The sequence below is a fragment of the Oncorhynchus clarkii genome, chromosome 20 (genome assembly GCF_045791955.1).
Source record: "Oncorhynchus clarkii lewisi isolate Uvic-CL-2024 chromosome 20, UVic_Ocla_1.0, whole genome shotgun sequence".
NCBI lineage: Eukaryota > Metazoa > Chordata > Actinopteri > Salmoniformes > Salmonidae > Oncorhynchus > Oncorhynchus clarkii.
The window spans coordinates 80,391,605-80,405,415 of record NC_092166.1 but is presented as its reverse complement, the minus strand read 5'-3'; the positions used below and the strand labels follow the sequence as shown (position 1 = coordinate 80,405,415).

At 41.5% G+C, this 13,811-nt stretch overlaps 1 protein-coding gene across 1 annotated transcript; it reads left to right on the top strand.

Annotated features, from left to right (window-relative positions):
• Nucleotides 1–1,308: 1,308 nt before the first annotated feature.
• Nucleotides 1,309–12,378, top strand: LOC139376971 (tryptase-like). Its single transcript, XM_071120004.1, has 8 exons — nucleotides 1,309–1,349; nucleotides 1,449–1,521; nucleotides 1,620–1,643; nucleotides 4,773–4,826; nucleotides 9,154–9,316; nucleotides 9,513–9,781; nucleotides 9,985–10,130; nucleotides 10,415–12,378. The coding sequence occupies exons 2-8, from the start codon at nucleotides 1,476–1,478 to the stop codon at nucleotides 10,811–10,813; spliced, it is 1,101 nt and encodes a 366-aa protein (XP_070976105.1). The 5' UTR covers nucleotides 1,309–1,349; nucleotides 1,449–1,475; the 3' UTR covers nucleotides 10,814–12,378.
• Nucleotides 12,379–13,811: the final 1,433 nt, after the last annotated feature.

Here is a 13,811-nt window from a genome sequence, read left to right as displayed (position 1 = left end):
GATTCCAACTACCGTGTCTTTGTGAGACAGAGTAGGTGAACAGATAATCTCTGCATGTGTGGTTCCCACCGTGAAGCATGGAGGAGGAGGGGTGATGGTGTGGGGGTGCTTTGCTGGTGACACTGTCTGGGATTTATTTAGAATTCAAGGCACACTTAACCAGCATGTCTACCTCAGCATTCACTTAGTGGGGGAAATCATTTGTTTTTCAACAGGACAATGACCCAACACAGCTCCAGGCTGTGTAAGGGCTATTTGACCAAGAAGGAGAGTGATGGAGTACTGCATCAGATGACCTGACCTCCACAATCCCCCCAACCTCAACCCATTTGAGATGGTTTGGGATGAGTTGGACCGCAGACTGAAGTTAAAGCATCCAACAAGTGCTCAGCATATGTGGGAACTCCTTCAAGACTGTTGGAAAAGCATTCCACGTGAAGCTGGTTGAGAGAATGCAAAGAGTGTCAAAGCTGTCATCAAGGCAACGGTTGGCTAGTTTGAAGAATCTAAAATACTTTTTGATTTGTTTAACACCTTTTTGGTTACTACACAATTCCATATGTGTTATTTCATATTGTGATGCCTTCACTATTATTCTACAATGTAGAAAATAGAAAACAATTAAGAAAAACCTTTGAGTAAGTAGGTGTGTCCAAACGTTTGACTGGTACTGTATGTGAGCAAGACATTTCAAGATATTGGTTTGTTCTTCCAATTAATCTACACTATTCTGCATTTAAAAAATGCATTACATTACTGCATGTACAAAACCCTCTCACAGACCCTTAACTTAGCATACACTCTTCAGGGAAAAAAGGTGCTATCTAGAATTCTAGAATCTAAACGTGTTCTTCGGCTGTCCCCATAGGAGATCTCTTTGAAGAACCCTTTTGGGTTCCATGTAGAACCCTTTCCGCAGAGCACTCTACATGTAACTAAAAAAATGGTTCTATCTGGAACCAAAAAGGGTTGTACCTAGACCCCAAATAGTGTTCTCATATGGGGACATTCGAAGAACCATTTTTGAACCTTTTTTTCTAAAGAGTGTACCTAATTGCCCTGCCGATGGCCCATCAACAGTGGAAAATGTATTCAAACCGGTTTGGTAGGTATTTGCTACCAGAACATTCAGAGACTTACTGTATGCCTAATTCCAACTGACTGGATAAAGGAAAGAACCAGAGAAACAGGTTAGCTATTCGTGTGAGTGGACTTGTCACAATGACAGTAGATGTCCTTGAGATTATTCATTGATGTCATTGTCAATGCCCCCATTGTCTACAGTATATAAGAGTATAGCGCCAGCCCAACAGAACTACACAGAAGAAAGGGTGAATGCACAGAAACAGGTGAGCTCGTCTAACATATTTGTGAATGAAGCCAGTTTTGAAGAAGGGGATAATGATATTCGTGGGTATGACGATAATGATAATCGTGTTTGCTCCTAGATTTGAGCAGAAAAGGAGCTTCTGACAATGGGGAGTCAAAGGACGCTTTCCGTGTTGCTTCTGTTGATGATGGGTAAGTACTTTATCCACTTTGTTTGATGATGATTGTGCTACTATTTTACATGTGAATTTCATTTGGCTGACCTTGATTCCACCCTGTTGTTTCTCAAGGTATGGTGACCACTGCTCTTCCTGGTGAGTTTACATCGTGTCCAATTCCACTTTTCAACTCTGACCGAATTATAGAAGACTTGAAACCCTCATGTGATACTTACAGATAACAGGAAACAAGCAGAGATCAGATCACTTCGTAGTGAATGAACTAGCACAGATAAATCAATGTACTTCTTTATTCTACAGAAAGATTGCATGGGAATGCACACTTAAATTAAATTAATATTGCCACAATATCACTCGAGATGATCTGTGATTCTGAATGAAAGATTTTAAAACACAACTGTTTTCATAGTGTTTTAGTGTAATTTCTACACACATTCCATGCATTGTTTAATTTAGTAAATTAGCTAATAATTATCTACTTTGTTGTTGGTTAAAACCTTAGATGATGCACCTTAGATGATGTCAAGTGTTTGAATCGCTCTAGAAGTATTGTCTTCAGTAAATACAATATATACAGTACCTTGCGAAAGTATTCGGCCCCCTTGAACTTTGCGACCTTTTGCCACATTTCAGGCTTCAAACATAAAGATATAAAACTGTATTTTTTTGTGAAGAATCAACAACAAGTGGGACACAATCATGAAGTGGAACGACATTTATTGGATATTTCAAACTTTTTAAACAAATCAAAAACTGAAAAATTGGGCGTGCAAAATTATTCAGCCCCTTTACTTTCAGTGCAGCAAACTCTCTCCAGAAGTTCAGTGAGGATCTCTGAATGATCCAATGTTGACCTAAATGACTAATGATGATAAATACAATCCACCTGTGTGTAATCAAGTCTCCGTATAAATGCACCTGCACTGTGATAGTCTCAGAGGTCCGTTAAAAGCGCAGAGAGCATCATGAAGAACAAGGAACACACCAGGCAGGTCCGAGATACTATTGTGAAGAAGTTTAAAGCCGGATTTGGATACAAACAGATTTCCCAAGCTTTAAACATCCCAAGGAGCACTGTGCAAGCGATAATATTGAAATGGAAGGGGTATCAGACCACTGCAAATCTACCAAGACCTGGCCGTCCCTCTAAACCTTCAGCTCATACAAGGAGAAGACTGATCAGAGATGCAGCCAAGAGGCCCATGATCACTCTGGATGAACTGCAGAGATCTACAGCTGAGGTGGGAGACTCTGTCCATAGGACAACAATCAGTTGTATATTGCACAAATCTGGCCTTTATGGAAGAGTGGCAAGAAGAAAGCCATTTCTTAAAGATATCCATAAAAAGTGTCGCTTAAAGTTTGCCACAAGCCACCTGGGAGACACACCAAACATGTGGAAGAAGGTGCTCTGGTCAGATGAAACCAAAATTGAACTTTTTGGCAACAATGCAAAACGTTATGTTTGGCGTAAAAGCAACACAGCTCATCACCCTGAACACACCATCCCCACTGTCAAACATGGTGGTGACAGCATCATGGTTTGGGCCTGCTTTTCTTCAGCAGGGACAGGGAAGGTGGTTAAAATTGATGGGAAGATGGATGGAGCCAAATACAGGACCATTCTGGAAGAAAACCTGATGGAGTCTGCAAAAGACCTGAAACTGGGACGGAGATTTGTCTTCCAACAAGACAATGATCCAAAACATAAAGCAAAATCTACAATGGAATGGTTCAAAAATAACCATATCCAGGTGTTAGAATGGCCAAGTCAAAGTCCAGACCTGAATCCAATCGAGAATCTGTGGAAAGAACTGAAAACTGCTGTTCACAAATGCTCTCCATCCAACCTCACTGAGCTCGAGCTGTTTTGCAAGGAGGAATGGGAAAAAATGTCAGTCTCTCGATGTGCAAAACTGATAGAGGCATACCCCAAGCGACTTACAGCTGTAATCGCAGCAAAAGGTGGCGCTACAAAGTATTAACTTAAGGGGGCTGAATAATTTTGCACGCCCAATATTTCAGTTTTTGATTTGTTAAAAAAGTTTGAAATGTCCAATAAATGTTGTTCCACTTCATGATTGTGTCCCACTTGTTGTTGATTCTTCACAAAAAAAATACAGTTTTATATCTTTATGTTTGAAGCCTGAAATGTGGCAAAAGGTCGCAAAGTTCAAGGGGGACGAATACTTTCGCAAGGCACTGTAGGTACTGAGTAGCCATGATTGCTAACATTAGCTAGCCCTAGTCAGATGACTTATAAACAGTGGTGGAAAAAGTACCCAATTGTAATACTTGAGTAAAAGTAAAGATACCTTAATAATAGACAATGACTAAAGTACAAGTGAAAGTGAAACCCAGTAAAATACTTGAGTAAAAGTCTAACAGTATTTGGTTTTAAATATACTTAAGTATCAAAAGTAAATGTAATTGCTAAAATATAAAAGTAAAAGTATCATGAATAATTTTCTGATATTATATTGAATCTTCTTAAGGATCCTCGCCTTTTTCTAAATTTTCGCCTAAAATGACATATCCAAATCTAACTGCCTGTAGCTCAGGCCCTGAAGCAGGGATATGCATTTTCTTGGTACCATTTGAAAGGAAACACTTTGTAGTTTGTGGAAATGTGAAAGGAATGTAGGAGAATTTAACACATTAGATCTGGTAAAAGATTATACAAAGAAAAATACAACCGTTCTTTTGTATTTTTTTTGTATCATCATCTTTGAAATGCAAGAGAAAGGCCAGGTGCAATTTAGATTTTGGCCACTAGATGGCAGCAGTGTGTGTGCAAAGTTTTAGACTGATCCAAATAGCCATTGCATTTATGTTTAAAAAATGTCGTATCAAGACTGCCCAAATGTGCCTAATTTGTTTATTAACCTCCTGGCTAGGTGATGAATTTTGAGTGGACCACGAGCAGAATGGTTTTGGGGGTGCTTAGCACATCCTCATTCAAACAACTAGCAAAAGTCTAAATTCTGAAACCCTGTTTTGTTATTGTGTAGCAGTCATAGTTTCTGTCTGGTTTAATAATTACGATCAAAATGTACATCTACCAGTGGTTGCTACATGGTACAACGCAACACATTACTCTTAAAATGTCACAAAATAACTTTAAAAATCAACTGGTGGTTGCCGCATGATACAACGTAACAAACAAGCGTTTAAAAAAAAAAGGAAATATCATATTTTGGGGCTACAGGGCTTTACAGGAAGTGCTCGTGCTTGGTTTTTAACCTCTTTGTCTATTCCTTCCAGCAACTACTACTATTGCAGACATCACTTCAACGGTTGGCTCTTCATCAGCCACTGGTGAGTTTACATTAAGTCCAATTAGGGATTTTTCAATCCACTTCTCAATCCTCTCTGACTGACTGAATTGTAACCATCTCTCATCTTAATCATATAGTATGTCATATACACTACCGTTCAAAAGTTTTGGGTCAATTAGAAATGTCCTCGTTTTTGAAAGAAAAGCACATTTTTTGTCCATTAAAATAACATCAAATTGATCAGAGATACAGTGTAGACATTGTTAATGTTGTAAATTACTATTCTAGTTGGAAAAGGCAGATTTTTTTAATGGAATATCTACATAGGCGTACAGAGGCCCATTATCAGCAAACAACACTCCTGTGTTCCAATGGCACGTTATGTTAGCTAATCCAAGTGAATCATTTTAAAAGGCTATCTGATCATTAGAAAACACTTTTGCTAGGATGTTATCACAGCTGAAAACTGTTGTTCTGGTTAAAGAAGCAATAAACCTGTCCTTCTTTAGACTAATTGGGCATTTGGAGCATCAGAATTTGTGGGTTCAATTACAGGCTCAAAATGGCCAGAAACAAAGAACTTTATTCTGAAACTCATCAGTCTATTTTTGTTCTGAGAAATTAAGGCTATTCCATGTGAAAATTTGCGTCCCTCTGCAACTGGATCTTCCTGACAGGTCACCCCTACCTAGGTGGTAAGGGTAGGTAACAACACATCTGCCACGTTGACCGTCAACACGGGGGCCCCTCAGGGGTGCATGCTTAGTCCCCTTATGTACTCCCAGTTCACTGCATGGCCGCGCCCGACACCAGCACCATCATCAAGTTTGCTGATGACACGACTGTGCTATAGGCCTGATCCCTGACAACGATGAGACAGCCTATAAATCAAATCAAATCAAATCAAATGTTATTTGTCACATACACATGGTTAGCAGATGTTAATGCGAGTGTAGCGAAATGCTTGTGCTTCTAGTTCCGACAATGCAGTAATAACCAACAAGTAATCTAGCTAACAATTCCAAAACTACTACCTTATAGACACAAGTGTAAGGGGATAAAGAATATGTACATAAAGATATATGAATGAGTGATGGTACAGAGCGGCATAGGCAAGATACAGTAGATGGTATTGAGTGCAGTATATACATATGAGATGAGTATGTAAACAAAGTGGCATAGTTAAAGTGGCTAGTGATACATGTATTACATAAAGATGCAGTAGATGATATAGAGTACAGTATATACATATACATATGGGATGAATAATGTAGGGTATGTAAACATTATATTAGGTAGCATTGTTTAAAGTGGCTAGTGATATATTTTACATCATTTCCCATCAATTCCCATTATTAAAGTGGCTGGAGTTGAGTCAGTGTGTTGGCAGCAGCCACTCAATGTTAGTGGTGGCTGTTTAACAGTCTGATGGCCTTGAGATAGAAGCTGTTTTTCAGTCTCTCGGTCCCAGCTTTGATGCACCTGTACTGACCTCGCCTTCTGGATGATAGTGGGGTGAACAGGCAGTGGCTCGGGTGGTTGTTGTCCTTGATGATCTTTATGGCCTTCCTGTGACATCGGGTGATGTAGGTGTCCTGCAGACCTCACTACCCTCTGGAGAGCCTTACGGTTGTGGGCGGAGCAGTTGCCGTACCAGGCGGTGATACAGCCCGACAGGATGCTCTCGATTGTGCATCTGTAGAAGTTTGTGAGTGCTTTTGGTGACAAGCCGAATTTCTTCAGCCTCCTGAGGTTGAAGAGGCGCTGCTGCGCCTTCTTCACGATGCTGTCTGTGTGGGTGGACCAATTCAGTCTGTCTGTGATGTGTACGCCGAGGAACTTAAAACGTACTACCCTCTCCACTACTGTTACATCGATGTGGATAGGGGGGCGTTCCCTCTGCTGTTTCCTGAAGTCCACAATCATCTCCTTAGTTTTGTTGACGTTGAGTGTGAGGTAGGGGAGGAGGTCAGTGACAAGGCACTGTGGTGCCATGACAACATCCTCTCCCTCAACGTCAGCCAGAGAAAGGAGCTGATCGTGGTCTACAGGTAATTAAGGGCCGAGCATGCCCCCTGGGCTTTAGTGGAGCGGGTCGAGAGCTTCAAGTTCTTCGGTGTCCCCGTCACTAAGGATGTATGTAACATGGTCCAGACACACCAAGACAGTCATGAAGAGGGCACAACAACAACTTTTCCTCCCCAGGAGACTGAAAAGATTTGGCATGTGTCCCCCCCAGATCCTCAAAAAGTTCTACAGCTGCAGCATTGAGAGCATCTTGACCGGTTGCATCACCGCCTGGTATGGCTAATGCTCGGCATCTGACCGTAAGGCCCTACAGAGGGTAGTGCATACGGCCCAGCACATCACTGGGGCCAAGCTTCCTGCCATCCAGGACCTAAATACTAGGCGTGTCTGAGGAAGGCCCTAAAACATTGGCAAAGACTCCAGCCACCCAAGTCATAGACTGTTCTCTCTGCTACCGCACGGCAAGCGGTACAGGAGTGCCAAGTCCAGGTCCAAAAGGTTCCTGAACAGCTTCTACCCCCTTGACAAAAGACTCCTGAACAATTAATGAAATGGCCACCCGGACTATTTACATTTTACACTGCTGCTACTCGCTGTTTATTATCTATCCATAGTCACTTTATCCCTACCTACATGTACAAATTACCTCGGCCAACCTTTACCCAGCACATTGACTCGGTACCGGTACCCCCTGTATATAGTCTCGTTATTGTTAATTTATTGTGTTATTTTTTGCATTTTTTAAAAACTTTTGTTCATTTAGAAATATTTTCTTAACTCTATTTATTGAATGGCATTGTTGGTTAAGGCCTTGTAAGTAAGCAGGTAGCCTAGTGGTTAGAGTATTGGGCCAGTAACCGAAAGGTTGCTGGATTGAATCCCTGAGCTGACAAGGTAAAAATCTGTTGTTCTGCCCCTGAACAAGGCAGTTAACCCCACTGTTCCCTGGTAGGCCGTCATTGTAAATACGAATTTGTTCTTAACTGACTTGCTGGTTAAATAAATTAAAAATTAAAAAGAAAATTCTCGGTAAGGTGAACCATTGTATTCGGTTAATGTGACAATAAAATTAGATTAGATTTGAATTGCCTCAAGGCTTAAAAATCCTTCTTTAACTGCTCTCCTCCCCTTCATCCACACTGATTGAAGTGGATTTAACAAGTGACATCAATATGGAATGAAAGCTTTCACATGGATTCACCTGGTCAGTCTATAGCATGTAAAAAGCAGGTGTTCCTAATGTTTTGTACACTCAGTGTATATAACATGTAATCTTGGTCTGGCTTTCCGGCAGAGTAGAGGCCTCGTTACTTATTGTATCCTTTCAAAGTTTGAAAATTGCACATTTATTCACAACAAAAGGGCAAAGGGGAATTGGGTAAAAAGGAAACCGTCCTCTAACCTCTAACCCTACATACTCTATATACCACTATCCCCAAACACCATAGTGGGTTCGGAACAAAAGCAGGTCAACGCTTTGGTCTTGGAGTCTTGAAATGCCATATGAACAGCACAAAAAGTTCACCTCTGGATACTCTGATCGAATTGACAGAACACAACTACTTCTTCACCACAAATGGATCGGCCAAAAGGCATGGATCCACGTTCTCCACGAATCATACTCACTTTTGTCAGGATCAAATTTCAAATTCACTATCCGTCATCTGCTCCGGGTTTTCAGGCGCGTAACATGCATTTTTCTCACCTTTACTTGACTCAAAGGAGAAAGTATATATTTCGCAGTCTGTTTGCATATTGCGCCCCACTTTTTGACTCACCTGAGCCCCAGACAAGAATTCCATCTGTGTGTGGGAATTCGGGAAACTCAGTAACGAGCCGCCCACTGTTGACATGCTTCCAAAATGACAAGCCCGGCCTGCGTGCCAGGTCGCCTCTTCCCGTGGTTTTCTGGCCTTAGGTCACATTTATAACATGTAATTGCATAACACAACAGATTAGATAAACTGGCATGACACACTCACTCACACATTCACAAAAACAGCTGTGAGCAAACCACTCCCCAAAATATTCTAATGAGCCACCGCCCCTTCAAAAGAGGAAATAATAATTTTCTGCAAAGTGCAAAGAACCTTTGAAAGGCTTAAAGGGTTCTTTGGATCAGTATGGTTCCACATAGAACCATCACCCTTCCTACAGAACCCTTGTGGAACCCTCCAAATGATAAACATGAGTTTCTGACATTGTATTTTCATCTAAAGTCAGTTTGGCTGAAATCCCGGTGCAGATACCACACTATAGATTTCCAATATAAATTGTTGATCTAATACCAATGGCAAATGTGGAGTATTTAATTCCAATAATCTCTATTTTTATGTTAGTGTGTGGCACCCCTCCACTCAACAACAAAATAGTGGGAGGAGAAAATGCCCCTGCAGGAAGTTGGCCCTGGCAGGCAAGTCTCCAAACTTCTGACGGACATGTTTGCGGTGGGTCCCTCGTCAACAAGGCGTGGGTGATGTCTGCAGCCCACTGCTTCTCTAGGTGAGTTAGCGTGAGATACAAGGGGACATAAAAGTTGTATTACAAATAAATAATTATGTCAGTTATTTGTGATGCAGCTGAGCGCAACTCTTGAAATAACTTTTCCAAAATGTAACTGTCTATTAATTCCATGTTAATCTTATATTTCATCACTTTGATCCATCTTAATTTAATTACATTTTTCGTTCCAACAAAGCTCAGACCCAAATGGTTGGAACGTTAGCCTTGGTCTACAGACCCTGGAGGGGATTAACCCCAACGAAGTGTCCAGAACTGTGGCTGAGATCATTATACATCCAGATTACAACGATTTAACAAAGGACAACGACATCGCTCTGCTCAGACTCTCCTCACCAGTCAACTTCACAAACTACATCCGACCCGTCTGTCTGGCAGCAAGTGATAGTGTTTTCAACAATGGTACTGATAGCTGGGTGACCGGCTGGGGCAACGTCAATGAAGGAGGTGAGGACACATTCATGATCCATTGTAGGAGATGTTGATGAGATGATGTTTTATGTGAAACAGTGCCCCCCAGTGGTCACAATGCAGGTGCACATGAATTTCTTCTTATTCTGATGGAAATTGACAACCTGATGAAAACTGTCATAAAGTTGTTACCTCCCATTTTTAATCTCCCATCACTTGTCTTCCTTTATTTCCTTCAGTTCCCCTCCCATCCCCCCAGGATCTGCAAGAAGTGGAGGTTTCAGTTGTGGGGAACAGACAGTGTGACTGCCTCAATGGGGCAGGCTCAATCACAGACAACATGCTCTGTGCTGGTGATCTGGCAGGGGGCAAGGACTCATGTCAGGTAAAGTTCACACTAACTCATCTTGTTCTACGACAGTGCCCAGTTTTTCAAAAGTTATCGATTCGGATTTTGGCAAGCGGACAGGATTAAATGCATAGAAATAGAATGAATAGAACGGGCGTCCCCATTCAGGTCAATGATACCTCTGTTCTACTCATTACATTTCTATGCTTTTTAATCCGATCAGATTGCAGAAATCTGATCTGATAAGTTTTGAAAAACTGGGCCCCGTTCCATTTAATTTCCTAGATCCTTCTTTTAATGACCTTGCTCCATCTTCTCAGGGTGACTCAGGAGGTCCAATGGTGATCCAACAGAACTCTGTCTGGGTCCAGTCTGGGGTTGTTAGTTGGGGTCAAGGCTGCGCTCGGCCCAATCTCCCTGGGATCTACACCAGAGTGTCCCGTTACCAGTCCTGGATCGACGGCCATATCAGGACCGACAAGCCAGGCTTTGTCCAATTTACCTCCAGTGGGGTAGATGCTGACAGCGATTACATATGTTCTGATGGCCCAACAACTACTGTCGACCCCAACCCCTACCCTTACCCCTACCCTTACCCCTACCCTTACCCCCACCCTTACCCCTACCCCTACGAATCCATTTTTGATCATGGGCACAGTTTGTTCAGCTCCCTTTATTTGCTGAGCACCTTGTTCATTCTGATGTTTCTTACCATTTAAATTCTTTCCGTGATGCAGTCAAGGGCAAGGTTGAATTGGCAGTCTGAGTGCAAGTGCTATTCGTTCGGGAGATGTATCTTTTAAAGTAATGGCTGGCGTGCTCTGGAAGAACGAGAGTTGGGAAGGAGATAGGATATGCAGCAATAGGCTATCTAGTATATTGTGTGTTCACTTTTCCCTGGGCACATCTTGCTGAGTGAGTGTTGTTTTCAATGGGCCTTACTGTTGTCTTGATTTATTTGTGAAGATGGATAACCTGAAATATATTTACTTATTTATTAAAGGGGCAGTATGGGATTCAAACAAACAGTGACCCTGACATTGTTTTGTAAAAAGCTTAGGGATAGAGGCTAAAGAAATGTATCTCTTAAATTCATAGACAGCGGTTTGGAAACAATGACTGTTTTTTACAATTACATTGTTTATAAAAAAGATATTAAAACAAGCTTATATTTTGGCTTGTGGTGAAGTAGGACAGCTCATGAGACATTTTAAGTTACATTCTTCAAGAATGAATGGCTATATATCATTAAAGAGGCACTTTAGTCTCATTTTCATCTCCTTTATCACGTTATTTATTTAACAAAAGGCACATCTCAAGTTCAAGTAAGTCATGACATGGCACAAGTGGGAGGGGCTTTTCCCCTTCTGTTCTCTATTGGTCGTCTAACCACTAATTTGCACAAAACATATATGTTATACCCTTAAGTGGGTGTACATTAATTGGGATAGATATTGTTTCAACAATAATTTTTTTAAATTTATTATTATTATTTTTTTAGCTGGAGTGTGTCTAATTTATAAATTAGAAAATGGGTGTACCATTCCCAGATTGCCCTTTTAATATTTGAGAAATGACAAATCCTTTTGCTATGAAAGTTGTATAATAATGAAAAATCAAATGTCTTTATGGAGCGGCCTGCAGTGGTCTTGTGGTTTAGTGCCACAGCCCGACTGGATAAGATCGTCTGCTAAATGACTGCCGTGTAAAACGTCTACTGTCTTTCTTGTCTCGTCTTCTATCTTTCCTATCAATTAAAAGCATGGTTAACACTATGCTTTAAATACACATTTTAACCTTTCCTAAAGAAGGCACCGCATTGTAAAACTTTGGTTGAAGTTTATTCATTAAAATGTTGTGAACACATATAGAGTGGGTTGATTCATTAAAATGTTGTGAACACATATAGAGTGGGTTTATTCTTTAAAATGTTGTGAACACATATAGAGTGGGTTTATTCATTAAAATGTTGTGAACACATATAGAGTGGGTTGATTCATTAAAACGTTGTGAACACATATAGAGTGGGTTTATTCATTAAAATGTTGTGAACACATATAGAGTGGGTTGATTCATTAAAATGTTGTGAACACATATAGAGTGGGTTGATTCATTAAAATGTTGTGAACACATATAGAGTGGGTTTATTCATTAAAATGTTGTGAACACATATAGAGTGGGTTTATTCATTAAAATGTTGTGAACACATATAGAGTGGGTTTATTCATTAAAATGTTGTGAACACATATAGAGTGGGTTTATTCATTAAAATGTTGTGAACACATATAGAGTGGGTTTCATTCATTAAAATGTTGTGAACACATATAGAGTGGGTTTATTCATTAAAATGTTGTGAACACATATAGAGTGGGTTTATTCATTAAAATGTTGTGAACACATATAGAGTGGGTTTATTCATTAAAATGTTGTGAACACATATAGAGTGGGTTTATTCATTAAAATGTTGTGAACACATATAGAGTGGGTTTATTCATTAAAATGTTGTGAACACATATAGAGTGTGCTACAAGCTTTACATATTAGCCACTATTAAGTAGTTTATAAGTGTGTGTATATATAAGTGTGTGTAATATATATATATACATATATATATATATATATATATATATATAAAAGTAGTAAATAAGGCCTTTATTATGCCGTATATCAATATATTCGACCTGAATTAAGGGTTCAATTATTAATAAATAATTCATGTGTTACTGGCCAGTCCTCAATAACATAATTCTAATTAGTATTATTGTTAGGCAGTAAATCAATATTATCTGGAGAATATAGATAATATTGATTTCAGCTTTTATATATGTATATATATGTACAGTTGAAGTCAGAAGTTTATATACAACTTAGCCGAACAGAGAGGGGGGAGTGTGGTGGGGTTACCTGTACCAGACAGGGGGAGACAGGCCAGGACATACGGGGAACAGAGAGGGGGGAGTGTGGTGGGGGTACCTGTACCAGACAGGGGGAGACAGGCCAGGACAGATGGGGAACAGAGAGGGGGGAGTGTGGTGGGGGTACCTGTACCAGACAGGGGGAGACAGGCCAGGACATACGGGGAACAGAGAGGGGGGAGTGTGGTGGGGGTACCTGTACCAGACAGGGGGAGACAGGCCAGGACAGACAGTAAACAGAGATGGGGGAGTGTGGTGGGGGTACCTGTACCAGACAGGGGGAGACAGGCCAGGGAGAGAGGGGGGAGTGTGGTGGGGGTACCTGTACCAGACAGGGGGAGACAGGCCAGGGAGAGAGGGAGGAGTGTGTGGGGGTACCTGTACCAGACAGGGGGAGACAGGCCAGGGAGAGAGGGGTGAGTGTGGTGGGGGTACCTGTATAGACAGGGGGAGACAGGCCAGGACATACGGGGAACAGAGAGGGGGGAGTGTGGTGGGGGTACCTGTACCAGACAGGGGGAGACAGGCCAGGACAGATGGGGAACAGAGAGGGGGGAGTGTGGTGGGGGTACCTGTACCAGACAGGGGGAGACAGGCCAGGACAGACGGGGAACAGAGAGGGGGGAGTGTGGTGAGGGTACCTGTACCAGACAGGGGGAGACAGGCCAGGACAGACGGGGAACAGAGAGGGGGGAGTGTGGTGGGGGTACCTGTACCAGACAGGGGGAGACAGGCCAGGGAGAGAGGGAGGAGTGTGGTGGGGGTACCTGTACCAGACAGGGGGAGACAGGCCAGGGAGAGA